The sequence below is a fragment of the Podarcis vaucheri genome, assembly GCF_965113315.1.
Source record: "Podarcis vaucheri genome assembly, chromosome: 7".
Classification (NCBI taxonomy): domain Eukaryota; kingdom Metazoa; phylum Chordata; class Lepidosauria; order Squamata; family Lacertidae; genus Podarcis; species Podarcis vaucheri.
This window is the reverse complement of record NC_138765.1, coordinates 88927654-88946388: the sequence shown is the minus strand read 5'-3', so window position 1 is coordinate 88946388 and position 18735 is coordinate 88927654. Positions and strand designations below refer to the sequence as shown.

At 48.6% G+C, this 18735-nt stretch overlaps 1 protein-coding gene across 3 annotated transcripts in view; it reads right to left on the bottom strand.

Moving 5' to 3' along the window:
* Window positions 1–1155: 1155 nt before the first annotated feature.
* Window positions 1156–18735, bottom strand: part of RPH3A (rabphilin 3A) — a 119900-nt gene continuing 102320 nt past the window's right edge. For all 3 annotated transcript variants that reach the window (XM_082230047.1, XM_082230046.1, XM_082230048.1), the window contains 5 exons: window positions 18058–18114; window positions 12132–12283; window positions 9628–9709; window positions 7851–7947; window positions 1156–6594 (listed from right to left, as the gene is read on the bottom strand). In XM_082230047.1, the coding sequence (XP_082086173.1) occupies window positions 6464–6594; window positions 7851–7947; window positions 9628–9709; window positions 12132–12283; window positions 18058–18114 (519 nt within the window). In that variant the 3' untranslated portion in view covers window positions 1156–6463. The remainder of the gene's footprint in view (window positions 6595–7850; window positions 7948–9627; window positions 9710–12131; window positions 12284–18057; window positions 18115–18735) is intronic.

Sequence of the window (18735 nt, the reverse complement as noted above, 5' to 3'; positions counted from 1 at the left end):
GGTGCCAGCTCAAGGGTGGGGGGCTGAGCTCTTGGGGGGGGGCTGGGGCTTTTCTTCAGCGGGAACTCACCAGAACTCAGTTCCAGCACCTCTCAGGTGGGTGCCATTGCCATTACAGTGGTACCTCGGTTTATGAACTTAATCCGTTCCGGAAGTCCGTTCTTAAACCAAAACCATTCTTAAACCGAGACGCGCTTTCCCTAATGAGGACTCCTGCCACCGTTTGTCTTCCATTCTTAGACCGCGGTAAAGTTCTCAAACCAAGACACTATTTCTGGTTTTCCTGAGTTTGTGAACCAATTCGTTCTTAAACTGGCCTGTTCTTAAACCAAGGTACCACTGTATAAGAGAACAAGGTGTTCACGGTGGGTTCTGGCCAGGGCCTCTTTCCTCGACAGCCCCAGAGAGGAGGAGGTGGAACCAGGAAGGAAGGAAGGAAGGAAGGAAGGAAGGAAGGAAGGAAGGAAGGAAGGAAGGAAGGAAGGAGACTGAGAGACAACGAAGAAGAAGAGAAGTTTGGATTTGATAGCCCGCTTTATCACTACCTGAAAGAGTCTAAAGCGGTTAACAATCACCTTTCCCTTCCTCCCCCACAACAAACACTCTGTGTGGTGAGTGGGACTGAGAGACTTCAGAGAAGTGTGACTAGCCCAAGGTCACCCAGCAGCTGCATGTGGAGGAGCGGGGAAGCGAACCTGGTTCACCAGATTACGAGTCCACCACTCTTAACCACTACACCACACTGGATCTCTTGGTTATACTGTAGAGTTATACTGTAGTGAGCCAGGCCTCAGACAGGATTGGAAGACTGATCAGATACCTTCCGCCCCACCCCACCCCTCCAACGATCTTGGATCCATCTTATTTATCTATTGAATTTCTAGCCCACCTCTTCCTCCAAGATGCTCAGGAAGTCATCTACATGGTTTCCCCGCTCCACAACCGCCCTGCGAGGTAGGTGCGGCCGAGGCAGTCAATGGCCCTGGGACACCCGGTGTGGCCAAGTGGAGATTTGACCCCTGGTTTCTCCCAGGTCCTAGTCCAACACTCTTTAACAAAACTGCACCGCCCTGGTTCTTGGGAGTGTTTCCACCTCGACTTTTGCCTCAGGTGCATGTTTTCGAGAAATGCAGGTGACAAAAACACAAGGCAAAGTGAGGTTTCCCCCCAGGTTGTTTTCACTTTATTAGGTATGACATGAAGAAAAGTGTGTGTGTGGGAGGGTTTCTTACACCTGCATGCAGCAGAAGGGATTAGGTTTTTGTGTTTTTGTTTTTAGTACTGGTGGTAGGTTGGCTGTTAAATAGTTGTAAACTGTTTTTATTTCTCTGTGAAGTCTCATTGCATGCTTGAGAGAATGCAATTGTCAAGAGAAGGAAGAGGCGGGGGAAGGGAGGGGTGTGTACCATTCCTGATCTAAGATGTTCATGCTTTATTTACAAAGAACGAAAGCGGGCACATTACAAAATGGTCACAAACTGCCAAGAAGTTGAAGGGGTGGAGAGGGGGTGGACATCCGTGAAAATCTGGGAGGGCGGATAGGAAAAATGCAGGTCCTTTCTTGTTTTTTCCCCAACAAGAATCTTCACACCGCGCTGTGCAAAAACCAGACTTTGGAGGAAAACAAACCACTTGCACAAAGAAGGCGTCTCCAGACGGCATGTGAAATGGAGGAGAAGAGAAACGCTGGCGCCAGAGGGGAGGAGTCCCTGTCTGGGCAGTGCTTGAAGGCCTTTGCTCTGCATCTAACCTTGGCATTAAATGAGACTGGCATCAGCCTTTGGGGGGAGACTTGCAACAGGTTCCTCTTGATGTGTATTTTGGAAAGAGACGACAGGAGCAAAGAGAGAAGAGTGCCACGCTTTGCACTCGCCTCTCCAACACCGTCCCAACTCTCTCCAGGGACACACACACACACACCCCACACACACACCACCCTACAAGAGTGCGTTGGCCTGACAGATGCGCCCTTGAAAAGCAGTAATGCATCTCACACGCCAGGATGGAAGACGAGATATTTCTGGTGGGAGGGGTGTGTGTGTGTGGAACCTCTTACATGTTTGTGAAGCTGGAATGTTGCTCATCATACAAAGTTCTGAGGCACCTCTGCTGACTCACTCGTTTTGGCTTCTGGCTCCCACCCTCCGTCGGCAGGTGAGCCCCAGAAGTCTGCCCACATATGGTGGCCCTTGGATCAAAAAACGTTCACCGCCCCAGTCTTCATCCATCTGATGTCCCAACCATCTCATTGCCGTTCCCCAGAATTTAAATGTGAAAGAGAAAACATGCTTTCCTCACATGAACCAGTGATCTTGGTTACATTGGAGGGAGAGCACTGTGAGTGGAAGTCCTGTGTGCTAGCAGGTCCCAAAGATACACCAGATCTGGGACCTTGTCACCAGCATATCACAAGGGATCCATTAGCCTAAAGTTCTGCCAGGTGGTCAGATGGCTACCAGCACAGATAGGCTGCTGGATGGTTCTTGCTGTCTACAAAAGGAACCCAAAAAAATTCCCAGTACGTTTTATGAAATCTTAGAAGATTTGTCTGGACAGATGATTAGATAGACAGAGTTGGGGACGGACGGACTCAAAGAGTCATCTAGTCCAACTCATTGCAATGCCGGAATGGATAGAGAAATAGAGTAATACTACAAGGTCAAGGTAGGTAAATAGGTTTGGCTGCACCAGAACTCTGAGGCTGTGACCTTCTGACAGGCCAACAAGGAAAAACAACACCCTGTTGAAACTCTCATCCAGGACAAGACAGCTGAGACATCTTTCATGAAGCTGTCCTTCACAAATGTACAACTAAGAGTCTATTGGACAAGGAAGATGAGAGGAAGATTTGCTACTGGAAACCACAGGGAAGAGAGGCCATTGGGGCTCTGCTCTGAAACAGCAGACCACTGTCAAGAACTGGGCAGCGGAGGAATGGCAGAGACCATCTCCCTCAAATCCTGACCCTTCCAGGGAGGAGGAACACTGGTTTGCGGGAGGTCACAGAGGCAGATGAGGGGGAAAGTTGGGAAATAATGGGAGAGGAGGAGGCAGAACTGGAACGGCCAGTCTTTAGAAAGCATTCCAGACTCTCCATCTTCCAGGACCCGGCGAGCCTTAAAAGTAGGACAGCAAAGAGCTTAAAGACAGAGGTCACGGAGCAGGACCCGTAGAAGTGACAGATGAGGAAGTGGGAGAGATTCACTCGGGACAATGCCATTATCCAAGAGGCTGGGTTCTCTTTAGCCTCTCTCTGTAATATCGGAATAAAAAAGGACAGTAAGAAACTTTCCCTTGTTTTTATACTTTTTTGGGCAACCAGCCGAAAGCCGCTGACAGCATCCGGACCACCACACAAAAATGGCCCAGGTGCAAACTCGCAGGTGAAGGGTAACGGAACCAGCACTCCTGAAGGTGAGGCAGGTGGACGAGGAAGCGACCACAGCTCAGCGCCTACTTTTTACACAGAAGGTTTGAAATTGTGCCATGCTGAATCCTTCCTGTCCGTTTCTAGATCAGGGTGGCCAGTGATTTGCATGGACTGGGGTTGTGTTGCACGCCTAAAGTCCCAGGTTCAGGGCTCAGAATTGCCAGGTGGGGCTGAGAATGTCCTCAGCCTGAAACCACAAAGACCTGCTGCCTAAACAAGGTAGACCAATGGTCTAATCAATGTTCCTATGTTGTTGGACTCTGTCACGTTCTCTGGTGCTGATGGGGGTCCAGCAACATCAGCAGAGCACCAGGTTTCCAATTCTTGTTCCAGATCATCTTCATCCCATGTGAAAAAGGCTAGTTATCTTCTGACTCTTTCTTATGACACTTGAGGTTGGGGCTGTTTGGTTTGTACAGTTTTGGTTTAGCGGGGTTTGCACTTATCTTACGTACGAGGTGGCCGAGATGTGTCAGGAAGATGTCCTCTTCCATTGCTGGATGAACATCTTTTGATGTCCTGCTGCAACTCTCAGCCACAGCTTCCAGTAAAGCCCCATGAGGTCCTTGGCAACGCTTTCCAGGAAACACAGGGCCTTGCGGTAAAGGTTTGAGAGCCCCAGAGAGATGGCCTGAAGAATGCAAGGACATCAGCAAAGATGACCTCAGCCACCTTGAATGAAAAATGCAACCGTGACCAAAAAAATGCAACCATCAAATGCAACCATCCATGAGAATTCCACTGGAATCTGCCCCTTCCAAAAAAGATTTCTTATCAATGGGGGGGGATTTAAAACCAGAAGCAATTCTAAAGTTCGACTCCTGGCACCTCCAGAATGAACGTACTCAGGAAGCATCTGATGGGAAGGACTGGATCTGGGATGGAGATCCCAGAGCTGCTACCCATTGGACGATCCTGGGCCAGGTAGACCAACAGTCTGAGCTGGTGACGAAGGCAGATCTAGGGGAGCACAGCTGGTTTGGTTGCACTGGGCACGGATCTTCTGAGACACCATTATTTCTGTCTGAGAAAAGTGGAGGGGGTGCCATTTTGTCCTTTGTCTTGAGCCAGGTATGGCTGCCTGAAGTCAACCTAGACCACATCATCCAATCAAAGCGTTGTGATGCCACTCTGAACAGGCGTGGCTTCCGCTAAAGAGTTCTGGGAGCTGTAGTTAAGGGTCCTGGGATTGCGAGCAGACCCCTATTCCCCTAACAATTGCCATAGCTTCCTGGGAAGAGGGATTAAGCCACTCTGGAAATTGCAGCTCTGCAAGGGGAATAAGGTCCTCCTAACAACTCTCAACACCCTTCACAAACCACAGCCCCCAGAATTCATTGGGGGGGAGCCATGACTGTTTAAAGGGGCATCGTAGTACTTTAAATGGATTGTGAACGTGGCTACTACAGCATAGCCCCACATAACACCTAACCAATGCTTTTGTGCTATGGGGTTTTTTGTTTTCAAGTTTCAACACAGGTATAAGACCTAAGAAGTATGAAAATGTTGTATATCCATACAGATGCATGCCGGGTTTGAAGCCACAGCGAACGTGACCTGGGAGATTTCAGGTGGGCATTTTGACGGTGCCGCCACCAACAAGTCCAAGCTAAAGGAGAGGGCTTTAGGGAGAACTAGCTCAACAAGCAAGGAAATCTCTTGAGTGGCAGATAAGCCACATGGCGCTGCCCCTATTTCGCCAAAGCTTCTGGGTCAGGCTTGCTCTTTGCTGTGCACAAGAAGGGCCCTGCACAAATATTGCAAATGCACCACCGCTCCAAGCTGCCTCTACCTCTGAACGTCTGAACCTTAGATTCTGGGTGTGCTCCAAAAACAGTAGGGCATGGTCAATGGCAACACCTCCTGGAACTTCCATGTATCATTGGACTCCAGATCCCATCATCCCTGACCATCGGGCCACGCTGGCTTCTAGGGCTCATGGGAGTTGGACAACACCTGGAGGGTACCAGAGCAGTAACAGCTATCCTAGACAGGCCGCATTAACATGAACAGTACTTTGTCCAACAGCACCACACAGTGGGTGGGAGCAGAAGCACAGCATAATTTCTTTTTTTTTACTGGCCATTCAGCCCACGTAGTTGCCAAACCAGGAAGGACGAAGGTGGTTCTTAAAAGTGTCCGAGATGGCACCAAGCAACGCTGAGAAATGAATCTTGGCGGAATTACATCTATGGCGGGTCACAGAAAAAGGCGAGACCAAAGTGAGGCTAAGAGTCGGAAGCCCAAGCTTTCTACAGCGCAGGCGTTGGTTTCCGAAAGACTTGCGCTATCTGGCTGGTTTGGTCTGGTTTCGTTTCAGCCGCCCCACATGCTCGGAGCAGCCGGATCAAAAAACCGTAGCCGTGCATTTTCCCATGAGCGATGCACAGAGTAGTTTGAATGTGCAAAGAGGAGAATGAGCGCAACCTTCCACATGCCCAGGTGGAGACTGGAGGAAGGTGGGCAAGGAGGTCAATTCAAGGGCACTTAAGAGTACAAAGAGCTTTTCAACAGGTCGGGGAGAAGCACGGCGAAGTCGGGTCAGGTCGGGTGGGTGGGTGTCATTTAGCTGTCAGGATAAGCAGAGGCCAAACGTAAAATATTTCCAGTGCTGGGCTATTGCTTGAAAAAGTCTATACATCAATGCACCCACGGCAGGAGAAGGTGGCGGTGGCAGGAATGGGTCACGATACAAAACATAAAAGAGAACCTTTATCCTTGGCATGGAGAATAGAGGAGAAGCAAGAGAGAAGTTGCTTCCCGGAAGGAGGCAGAAAAAGAAAGGGAAGGAAGAGAGAGAGGGGGACGAAGGGAGCAGCAGCTGCTTCCTGAAGGAGGCAGGAGACGATGGAGAAGAAGAAGGAAAACAAGAAGAAAAGGGAGATGATTAAGGAGGAGGGAAGCCTCTCTTGCGAAAGAGGCAGGAGACGAGAGGGGAGTCTTTTCCCCAGCAGTGAAAGAAAGACATCTGGGAATCTACAAGGAGTTGGGTGGAGGAGGGTTCAGGTATGGTGGGGTAGGGGGTGGTTTCTCCTAATCGCTGGCCACGTGGTTCTCGTTCTGTAAGGCGTGCCAGCGCTCTATCTTCTTGTCCTTGTTCTTCAGACACTCGTACCAGTGTTTCAAGCGCTCGCCTTTGGCTGTGATGCCCAGCTGGCACCCACCTGCAAGAGACAGAAAGGCAGCTGCAGAGAGAGGCGTGCCGTGCATCATAAGGTACCCCTGCCCGTACGGGCCAGTTGTGTCCAACTCTAGGGTTGTGCGCCCATCTCACTTAAGAGGCCGGGAGCCAGCACTGTCCGGAGACACTTCCGGGTCACGTGGCCAGCGTGACGAAGCTGCTCTGGCGAGCCGGCACCAGCGCAGCACACGGAAACGCCGTTTACCTTCCCGCTATAAAGCGGAAACTATTTATCTACTTGCACTTTAGGGGTGCTTTCGAACTGCTAGGTGGGCAGGAGCTGGGTCCGAAAGACGGGAGCTCACCCCGCCGCGGGGATTCGAACCGCCGACCATGCGATCGCAAGTCCTAGGCACTGAGGTTTTACCCACAGCGCCACCTGCGTCCCTCCGTGCATCATGGCGGGCCTCAAACCGGGACCCCACTTCCAGGTTATCTTTTTTTTTCTTAAATCTGACAGTTCAGATCTCATTCAACAAAGACTCAACAGTTGCCCTGGGTTACCTGGCTGAGATGACCCCCTGCAATGCCCACGGTCCCATCAAAGATCCGGTGCCACCTCCCCTAACTGGGTTCCCCCTCCCAGGGGCTGTGGACTGCAACTCCCATCAGTCCCCAGCCAGCAAGGGCTGAGTGGGGCTGCTGGGAATTGTAGTCCAAAAGCATCATTGGGCGGAGGAGGACCAGGAAGACCTTGCACTGAAGATTGTACTGCAAAGCACCTCTTGGTCTCAACTAGGGCCAGGGCCTTTTCAGTATTGGCCCCAACTTGGTGGAATGCTCTGTCACAAGAGACTAGGGCCCTGCGGGACTTGGCATCTTTCTGCAGGGCCTGCAAGACAGAGCTGTTCCGCCTGGCCTTTGGTTTGGATTCTGTCTGACCCTTAGTTTTGCCTCCCCTTATGGTTTTGATCTATGGGCTACTATTAAAATGAGGGTGCATTTTAAATTGCATTTTACCCCGTATTTTTAATTGGTTTCCCCCCTGCCATTATGTTTTTATTGTAATTTTACTGGTGTTAGCCGCCCTGAGCCCGGCTCTGGCCGGGGAGGGCAGGGTATATTAAAAAAATATTATTTATTATTATTATTGAGAAAGAAACCCAATAAACAACCCATTCCTGGATATCCTAAGAACCTAAAACTCATTTTTTTTTACACACCCACACACGTCACCGTGGTTTAATAAACCCTAATTAAACAAGCTGAGAGTCCCCCATTGTTTCTGATAGCACTCACCAATATAATCATTGGATTTGCCAATGTCGTAGTCCCAAACCGATATGTCGAGCTGCTTCTTGGCTAGGTCGCTGTGTTTGATATCGTAGAAAAACTCCTGCCAAAAAGATAACACTCTCCATCAAGGATCAAGTGGTGGAGCTTTGGGGAGGGGGCAGAGAAGGCCTTGGCCCGCTAGCCTCCCCCTCCTTGCTCAAAGCAGGCTTCTGTCGATAACCAGGAAGAAGAAGAGTTTGGATTTGATATCCCGCTTTATCACTACCCGAAGGAGTCTCAAAGCAGCTAACAATCTCCTCTCCCTTCCTCCCCCACAACAAACACTCTGTGAGGTGAGTGGGGCTGAGAGACTTCAGAGAAGTGTGACTGGCCCAAGGTCACCCAGCAGCTGCATGTGGAGGAGCGGAGACGCGAACCCGGTTCCCCAGATTACGAGACTACCGCTCTTAACCACTGCACCACACTGGCTCTCAAACTTCGTTCAGATGAAGCAAGGAGTGGGTTCAGTTCTAGGGACGGATGGAACTGAGCACAGGTGGGTTGACGTGAAGCCAGCCCAGCATTCACTATCTACAATATATACACCACAAACTCATCCCTGTTTCATCACTGCCCATTTCTGGGGATGCCTCTAAAGTACTGCCTTCCTGACCACTGGCTATGTTGACTAGGGCTGATGGAAGCTGGAATCCTATCTGGGCCGGGTTGCAGCCCGGACTTTGGTAGCAAAGGGGTGGAAGGAAGAAGAAGCCCCAACAGTAACGGGCTGGCATAATAAACTACACGAATTTGCTGAAATGGCGCAGTTGACAAATAGCCTGAGAGGCAACTCAAAACAAAAAATTATGGAAAAATGGGATAGATATATGTTCAAAAATATAGTAAAGGTTTGCTATCTATGCTAGCGTTCGATAGACGTTGGAGAGAAATTGAGTTGAGAAACATGATTAAGGGTACATATTGATATAGGAATGTATTAGATAAAATGTAAAGAAATATACAATAATAAGAGTACATTTATTTGTAAAAAAAGAATATACGAGATTGACAGGAAATCCGTAGTGCTGGTACAAATATTATTTTGAAATGGCTTTATGTCTTTGTTTCTTTTTTCCCCTTTTTTTCCTTTCTTTAGGTACATAAATTTGGTATATAAACTTTGTATACATGTTGGAAATTATATTATAATATGCCCTGTAATGTAATATGATAATGTATACATATGTGACATAAGAACGTTAATAATAATAAGGAATCCTATCTGGGCCTTTTCAGTGGTGGCTCCTGGCTGTGCAATGCCTTCCCGAGTGAGGTGCACTGGTACCTCCCTCTTTATTGGCTTTCAGGAGGACTCTGACAACATTCCTGTTTTCACCCAGGCGTTTGGTGGCTGAAAAAGTACTGGATGGAAGAATGTTTTTGAACTTTGCAGAAACTGATTTTAGATGTTTTTAACAGTGTTTTCAGAATGTGTTAAACTGTTTGCTTTGTTTGTTTGTTTTTTTAATGGTACATCTGTTTGTCACCCAACTCCTTGGGGAGGAAGAGCGGAAGGTTAATACAGCACATAGATAATAATGATGAATAAATAATCTGGAGAGCATCAGGCTAGGGAAAGCCGGCGTGTGTGGCAAGCAGGCTCTGAAAATCTCAGATCCACGAATGCACCACATGGAATGTGAGAAGAGGCCTTAGAATCATAGCGTCGTGGAGTTGGAAGGGACCACAAGTATCATCTAGTCCAACCCCCTGAAACACAGGAATCTTAGCCTTGCCTCACCTCATTAAACTCCGGGTTCAACGTCTTCTTTTTAATCTGCGTCTTCTGCTTCGCTTTCTTCCCCATGTCCGGCTTTAAGCATCTGAAAAGAAGAAGATGAGAGCGTTTTTCTCCAGAACTTGGAGGATTGTGAAAGACAGCTGGAAAGCTAAAAGGGGCAAGCATCAGTCCATGCGGAAGGAAAAAGGGTCTCTCTTCTGACCAAGTTTTTGGGATGTAGCGGTGATGCATAATCGTGGAAAGAGACAGCAGGGAGGTGGTTTGCTGAACTGTCAAGCTACCATATTTTCCGCACCTTCTCCCTTCTAAAAAGTAAGGGGAAATGTGTGTGCGTCTTATGGAGCGAATGCAGGCTCCACGGCTAAGCCAGAAGCCAGAACAGGGAGAGGGAGCGCTGTACAGTGCTCCATCTCGCTGTTCTAGCTTCTGGCTTAGCTGCGCAAAGCGTCCGTAGGGCAGGGGGATGAAGGCACCCCGCTGCCCTGCGGAGGCTTCACAGGCTGTCCCAGAAGCCGGAACAGCAAGACGGAGCACTGTGCAGAACTCCGTCTCGCTGTTCTAGCTTCGGGGTTAGCGGAGCAAAGCCTCCGCAGGACAGCGGGCTGCCTTCATCCCGCTGCCCTCCGGAGGCTTCACGGGCTGTCCCAGAAGCCTCCGCAGGCCACGGGGATGAAGGCTCCCTCTAGCTGCACAGCACTCCCTCTAGCTATTCTGGCTTTTGGATGGCCCCGCAAAGCCTCCGCAGGGCACGGGGATGAAGGCTCCCCGTGCCCTGCGGAGGCTTCGCGCAAAGCTAGACCAGCTATCCCAGAAGCCAGATCCCTCTTGCTGTTCTGGCTTCTGGGCTTCAGAATTTTTTTCCCCTTATTTCCTCCCCCCCCCCAACTAGGTGCGTCCTATCATCTGGTGCATCCTATAGAGCGAAAAATACGGGTAATTCTTTGGGGGAGGGGGGAATGAACAGAAAAACAGATTATCCCAGAGGTGATGAATCTGTGACTCTCCACAGGTGACAAACATGTTGGGCCACCGCTCCCACCATAGAAGGAGCAGCTGCTTGGCATGGAGATGGTTCAACACTCCTGCCTGAAACCCTGAAGAGCTGCTGTCGTTCAGTGTAGACAATGCTGAGCTCATGCTGCTGCTTCCCCTCTGCTACTCCTCCTCCTTCTGGCTCCATCTCCTCCCAACAGGGATGGGGCAGAAAGTTGGTCCAGTCAGCATTTTAACCAACCCCATTCAGAGTTCCCAAAGCAATATGCGAACCAGAACACAGCCAAGCCCTAAAATGTGCACTTTCCCATATTTTGTGAGGCGTCCCTCCAGCCAAAACAAATGAATGTTTGCAAACATGGATATTTAGAGGAAAGCGTGCATATAAATGCATGTAAATTGAGGGGAGAACCCAATGTTGCTCTGCATTCTGCTTGGAGAAATTCAGCTTTTCCTATGCTAAAAAGTCCCAAACACTGAAGCCTTTCTTCGTAGGGGAGCCACACCCTTGCCTGCCACTTCCGTCCTGGAAAAAATGGGGTCGGATCGCAACATTTGCCAAGAGTTGCATTATCTCACACTGGTGGCCAGCGGAGCTGAACGATTTGGTAAAGCGGCGAGATTTAGTAGGAATAGGGAAGGTAATGCAAGATTACATGGCAAAGCACCGAAATTCTTGAGGAAAGAGGCACACTTTTCCTGAGCGCACTCAGAATTGCAAGCGACTAAGTAATTAGGGACGTGGGTGGTGCTGTGGGTTAAACCACAGAGCCTAGGACTTGCCGATCAGAAGGTCAGCAGTTCGAATGCCCGTGACGGAGTGAGCTCCCGTTGCTCGGTCCCTGCTCCTGCCAACCTAGCAGTTCGAAAGCACGTCAAAGTGCAAGTAGATAAATAGGTACTGCTTCGGCGGGAAGGGAAACAGCGTTTTCGTGCGCTGCTCTGGTTCACCTGAAGCGGCTTAGTCATGCTGGCCACATGATCCGGAAGCTGTACGCCGGCTCCCTCGGCCAATAAAGCGAGATGAGCGCCGCAACCCCAAAGTCATCTGCGACTGGACCTGATGGTCAGGGGTCCCTTTACACTTTGCCTTTACTAAGTAATTGACAGGGACGCGGGTGGCACTGTGGGTTAAACCACAGAGCCTAGGACTTGCCGATCAGAAGGTCAGCGGTTCGAATGCCCGTGACGGGGTGAGCTCCCGTTGCTCGGTCCCTGCTCCTGCCAACCTAGCAGTTCGAAAGCACATCAAAGGGCAAGTAGATAAATAGGTACAGCTCCAGCGGGAAGGTAAACAGCGTTTCTGTGCGCTGCTCTGGTTCGCCAGAAGCGGCTTAAACCTGCTGGCCACATGACCCACAAACTGTACACCGGCTCCCTCGGCCAATAAAGTGAGATGAGCGCCGCAACCCCAGAGTTGGCCACGACTGGGCCTAATGGTCAGGGGTCCCTTCACCTTTACCTTTACCTAAGTAATTGACAATGCCCAGGTGTTTGTGCCCAGGACATACATTTTCACAAAAGGGTCAGAGTAGCCGTTGGCGTCCATGGCCGCTAAATGGACGCAACGCACGATGCCGACGACAAGGCCTCCTTTCGGAGTGCTGTACATGAGGGACACCAGGATTTTGCCCCGTTCCTCCACGTCGCCCGCTTGGCCCATCTGTGGGGGAGAAAGAGAGAGTCTATATTTTGGGATAGAGTCACAGAATCACAGAATTGTAGAGCCACCTCATGAGCAGAGAAGACTCCCTGGAAAAGACCCTGATGTTGAGAAAGATGGGGGGCATAAGGAGAAGGGGACGGCAGAGGACGAGATGGTTGGACGGTGTTCTTGAAGCTACCAGCATGAGTCTGACCAAACTGCGGGAGGCAGCGGAAGACAGGAGTGCCTGGCGTGCTCTGGTCCAGGGGGTCACGAAGAGTCGGACACGACTAAACGACTAAACAACACCAACAAATGGTCATCATCCGAAGCCCCTGCAATGCAGGAATCACCACTAAATCATCCCTGACTGGAGGCTTGCATATGTCAGTCTGCATTTCTTAGTGCAGAAAGCATTACTTCAAGAGGGTTCTGGAAGCTTCTGGAAGCTTCTCTGTGTGAAGGAAACAAGCAGAAGCTTCATGATGTTTGGGTTATTCCTTCAGAGAAGCTGAGTACAGCTGCTTTAAACTGGTTCTCTTATCTCTTTCTGTCAAGGTGATACTGGCCATAAAAGAAAGGCCATATGGGGCATTCTGGTGTGGTGTTCTGTATACAGTGATACCTCAGGTCACAGACGCTTTTTCCTTCTGGTGTGGTGTTCTGTATACAGTGATACCTCAGGTCACAGACGCTTCAGGTTACAGACTACACTAAGCCAGAAATAGTACCTCAGGTTAAAAACTTTGCTTCAGGATGAGAACAGAAATCGGGCGGCGGTGGCAGTGGCAGCGGGAGGCCCCATTAGCTAAAGTGGTACCTCAGGTTAAGAACAGTTTCAGGTTAAGAACGGACCTCCGGAACGAATTAAGTTCGTAACCCGAGGTACCAGTGTATAGTGTTAAGGTTTAGCCTTATTATAAGTTATTGTAAGTTTTAAGTTGTCTGCTGCAACTGGATTTCTTATAACACAGTGCCAATCCTGAATGTATTGGATTTGTGACCCTTAGGCTCATTTGCCTTCAGTAGCAATAAAGCTCTGCTGGATGAAATATTAATTGCCTCTGGTCTATTTTTGGGGAATCCTGAAACGTTTTTTAAGTTGTTACTCTGCTAACTATACAGTGGACGCTCGGGTTGCAAACGTGATCCGTGCGGGATGCACGTTCGCAACCCGCAGTGTCCGCAACCCGCAGCGGCGCGTTTGCGCACGCACGGGTTGAGCTTCGGCGCGTCTGCACATGCGCATGCACAAAGTGCGATTTAGCATGCACGACCACCGAAACCCAGATGTAACCCGTTCCGGTACTTCCGGGTTTCGGCGGTCCGCTACCTGAAAAAACGCACCCTGAAGCGTCTGTAACCCAAGGTATGACTATACATTGGAATCTGCTCTGGATCAGTATTGAGTAGAATTTCCATAACAAAACAACCTCTACTGAGAAACTTCCAAGGGAGTCCTGTTCTGCTGTCAAACAGTTCTTCCAGGTACTTTAGCTGAAATCTCCTTTCTTGTAATTTGAATCCATTGGTTCAGCTCCTCCCCTCAGGATCAGCCTAAAACCAGCGCTCTGGCTTTGTTGGAATCTGCCCTTGAACTGGATGGAGGAGCGGCAGCTTTAGAAACCTCTAACTCAGCGGTTCTCAACCTGTGGGTCCCCAGATGTTGTTGGACTACAACTCCTATCCTCCTTGACCACTGGTCATGCTGGCTAGGAATAATGGGAGTTGTAGTCCAACAACATCTGGGGACCCACAGGTTGAGAAACACTGCTCTGACTTCAAGCCCCACCCCCCACTCGCATGCGGCCCCTGGAAGGCTTGCCTTTTTGGCAATGTGGCCCTTGGGCTGAAAAAAATGGTGTAGATCATCTAGAAAGATATCAATACGGATTGTGTATTTGAAGAAATGAGCATTAATTTGCAATTGGGTTGGGGGTTTTTTGCCGGTTATTTTTGTTGATTTCCCAAATTGTTACAAATTGTTGCCAAATTACTTCAATTTAATACAATTTCCAATTACCGGTAATCTGCAATGGTGCAAATCTTCTAGGAATTTTTTTCCCCCTGATGGATTTCAATATGAATTGTGGTATATTTAAATCTATTTAATAAACTGATGGTTTTTTATATCTAAAAATTGTTTTTTTAAAAAAAAAATCTGCATAGGGAAACACATTGTCTGCCTGGGTGGCCAAATTCAGTTCTCCCTTCAGTCCAAAGAAGCTTGGGTTGCCTTCACATTGTCATGTTAATCAGATCTACTCTATAAACTACCAGATCAACCGTGCAAACATGAGAACAGCTTCCACCATCTGCTTGGAAGTAGCCATTTGAAAGCTTCATTCACAGGAGCCGGCATGGACATTTCACATACAGTGGTACCTCGGGTTAAGTATTTAATTTTTTCTGGAGGTCCGTTCTTAACCTGAAACTGTTCTTAACCTGAAGTACCACTTTAGCTAATGGGGCCTCCTGCTGCTGCCACGCTGCCGGAGCAAGATTCCTGTTCTCAACCTGAAGCAAAGTTCTTAACCCGAGGTAATATTTCTGGGTTAGTGGAGTCTGTAACCTGAAGCATCTGTAACCTGAAGCATATGTAACCCGAGATATCACTGTATTCAGGTTGCCATTTGAGTGCTGCAGTCATCAAGTGACGGTCTCAGAAGCGGATTTAGGGGGTGGGGTGCCAAATTTTGGTGTCACACGTACCGCTGCTGAAATTTGAGGCCCCAAGATCTGCCACTGATGGCCCGAAAAGCACAAAACAGACCCTTGGGTTTTCAAAGAGTAACTCAGAAAATGCGGTGAAATGTTAAGTGTGACCACATGAGGGCACCTTGTGCAAAAAAAACAGTTCTAGGGCAGGAGTAGGCAACCGAAGGCCCGTGGGCCAGATGCAGCCCAATCGCCTTCTCAATCCGGCCCGCAGATGGTCCGGGAATCAGCATGTTTTTACATGAGTAGAATGTGTCCTTTTATTTAAAATGTACCTCTGGGTTATTTGTGGGGCCTGGCTGGTGTTTTTACATGAGTAGAATGTGTCCTTTTATTTAAAATGCATCTCTGGGCTATTTGTGGGGAATAGGAATTCATTCATTATTATTATTTTTCAAAATATAGTCCGGCCCACCACATGGTCTGAGGGACGGTAGACCGGCCCATGGCTGAAAAAAGTTGCTGACCCCTGTTCTAGGGGGAGTGGGATTTGCTCAGCAAGATTGCCCAGCCACCCTCCTGGCACCCAACTAGTTGGTTTCTGTCCTACTGACCCAGGCTTTCCTCTCCAGATTAAAAGAGTCCTAGATCTCTCCCCCTAAGCTTCACATTTTGCAAAGCCAGTCCACAATCCTCAGAAAAGCGAGGAAACAGGAAAGAGACTAACAGCACTGCAGTCGGGAATTACTAACTGGGAAGACTAAACTAATTCATTCTTCCCCGCCCCATGGATTTCCAAATGTTGAATCTTCCAAAGACCAGCTTAGAACTGGACAAGCACCATTAAAGCATTTTGGACTGCCGTCTTTTAGGAAGGAAATAGAAAAAAAGAACTGAGAAATTGCACAAAACAAATGAAATACCATGAAAATCCCTGAAACGAGAAGTAACAGTCTTTAACATCAGCAGTAACACCTAGACCATGGGAGCGTTCCAGCCCTGTTCTTGAGTTTGTTCAAAATCTAAAACAGCTCTATCTCGTATTCCTTTCTTTGAATTTGTGCAGTTTAGGTTTTTAAACCTTTTTGTAAAAGCAGCACTAGAATTTTCACAGTTGAGTCCTCAACCCTTTATTATTGTGCTTGGCTTTCTTCAAGCTGGGCTTTGTTTAAAACTTGCTATTTAGGTTTTCAAACCTTTTTTGTAAATTCAGTATTAGAAACTGTACTTTTGAGTCCTCATCCTTTATTACTGCGCTTTGCTTTACCTAGCTAGGATTATAATACGTCAGAATTTTTGGGGTTCTACCCTTGTTTGAATTTTGGTCATTAAAAGTTTATGAATAGTTCAGTGAAATGAGGTTTGTAGCCGGCATCCCGTTAAGGCTTTGTTCTATTTTAGGTTTTTCTAAATTTTTTCCCTTAAGCTTTTTGATTTTATTATTTAGTTGATTTCCACAAGATATTATTTCTAGTCGATTACTTCTCGTTTCAGGGATTTTCATGGTATTTCACTTGTTTTGTGTCTTTTAGAAAGGAAGAATACAAAACAATCTGTTCAATGCACTCCACAACTGGCCTTAAGGATGAATAGAAAGACCTTCTCCCCAAATAACAGATCACCTTTCTACTGGTTGCAGCTTGTCTACTGATTGCTCCAAATCTGAAAAGTTTGGATAATTTGCAGTTGTCTGCTTGGAGATGAAAGGTTTGGACTCTGTGGCTCTCAAGGAAAAGCTGCCTAAACAGTTAGCAGCACTGAATGGAAAATGAATGGAAAGCTGTTCTGTAGAAACAGGGTATGCCTTTACCTATCAGAAACTGACTCTGGCCTGCAACCTCTGGCATGGAGGTCCAGGAGGGCTGAATTAACCATTAAATAAGCATGTGCTTGGGACGCGAGTGGCGCTGTGGGTTAAACCACAGGGCCTAGGACTTGCCGATCAGAAGGTCGGCGGTTCGAATCCCCGTGACGGGGTGAGCTCCTGTTGCTCTGTCCCAGCTCCTGCCAACCTAGCAGTTCAAAAACACATCAAAGCGCAAGTAGATAAATAGGTACCGCTCCGGCGGGAAGGTAAATGGCGTTTCTATGCGCTGCTCTGGTTCACCAGAAGCAGCTTAGTCATGTTGGCCACATGACCCGGAAGCTGAACGCCGGCTCCCTCAGCCAATAAAGCGAGATGAGCGCCGCAACCCCAGAGTTGGCCACGACTGGACCTAATGGTCAGGGGTCCCTTTACCTTTACCTTTTTAAGCATGTGCTTAGAGCATCAAGGGGCTGGAGAGCCCCACAGAAATTTTCCATTGCCAGATTTACCATGGACCATATGGTGCCGCTGAACAAGGTTCCACAAAAAAAGGCTCCCACAATAAATGAAAAAAATACATACATAATTACATTGAAAAATAATAATAAAATAGCAACAATAAAATAGTAATAACGATCAATTGTACTAATGATATACATTAATCTTGGGGATACAACAAAATTAGAATCTAGTAACTGGTAAACTAAAGACGCGGGTGGCGCTGTGGATTAAACCACAGAGCCTAGGACTTGCCGATCAGAAGGTCGGCGGTTCGAATCCCCGCAACAGGGTGAGATCCCGTTGCTCGGTCCCAGCTCCTGCCAACCTAGCAGTTCAAAAGCACATCAAAGTGCAAGTAGATAAATAGATACCACTCCGGCGGGAAAGTAAACGGCGTTTCCATGCCCTGTTCTGGTTCGCTAGAAGCGGCTTAGTCCTGCTGGCCACATGACCCAGAAGCTGTCTGTGGACAAACGCCGGCTCCCTCGGCCAGTAAAGCGAGATGAGCACCGCAAGCCCAGTCATCCCCAACTGGCCTTAATGGTCAGGGGTCCCTTTACCTTTACCTTTAACTGGTTAACTGCCACTCGGACCACTGAGGCTTACGTGATCATTCCAGGTCTCCCAGGTCCTGATCTAACCACTGAACCATCACTGCCTTCCCCTGTCCTGCACTAACAGTCTGATCAAGGCCCTGGAAGTAAAAAATATGCTTCGGTCTAAGAGGGCATCTGCGCAGAAAATAATTTAGCGTTTCTCCTCAGCAGCTTAGTTGTGGCCATGGAAAACGAGGCGAAACCTCCCCTCAGTCTAGGTAATGTCTTACCTCATCTTCGTACAACGCCATCCCTCTTGATGATCCAGTTGTACCTCCACGCTTCATCTTGGGGTTAGCGGTGAGTGAAAGATGGGGGAGGAAAAAAGGGTTTCCTTTAATATTGTCCAGAAGGTAGCTTGAGAGACCCTGGGGGACCTGAATTAAGGAGTTCCTGGACCACTTTTTCCTCCTCAAATGTAGCATATTTTTCGCTCTATAGGACGCACTTTTCCCCCTCCAAAAATTAAGGGGAAATGTGTGTGCGTCCTATGGAGCGAATGCAGACTCCTTGGCTTCAGCAATAGCAACGCGAAGCCACCGAAGCGCAGAGGGAGCGCTCCCTCTCGCTCTCCATGCTTCAGGGATAGCCGCCTGAAGCCTTTGGAGCGCAGCGGGAACTCACGCTGCGCTCCGAAGGCTTCGGGTTCCTTTTGCTGAAGCCGGGAGAGCAAGACTCTCCTGGCTTCAGCCGAGAGGGAGAGCTGCGCAGCGCCCCTTCAGCCAAGCGGGAGGAGAAATGGAAGGGGCTCCGTTTCTCCTGCCGCTTCGCTGAAGGGGCGCTGAGCAGAGGGGGGAGATTTCCCCCCCCCCTTGTTCTCTCCCTCTAAAACAAGGTGCGTCCTATGGTCGGGTGCGTCCTATAGAGCGAAAAATACGGTATCTATGACTTTCTCTCCCCCCCAACAA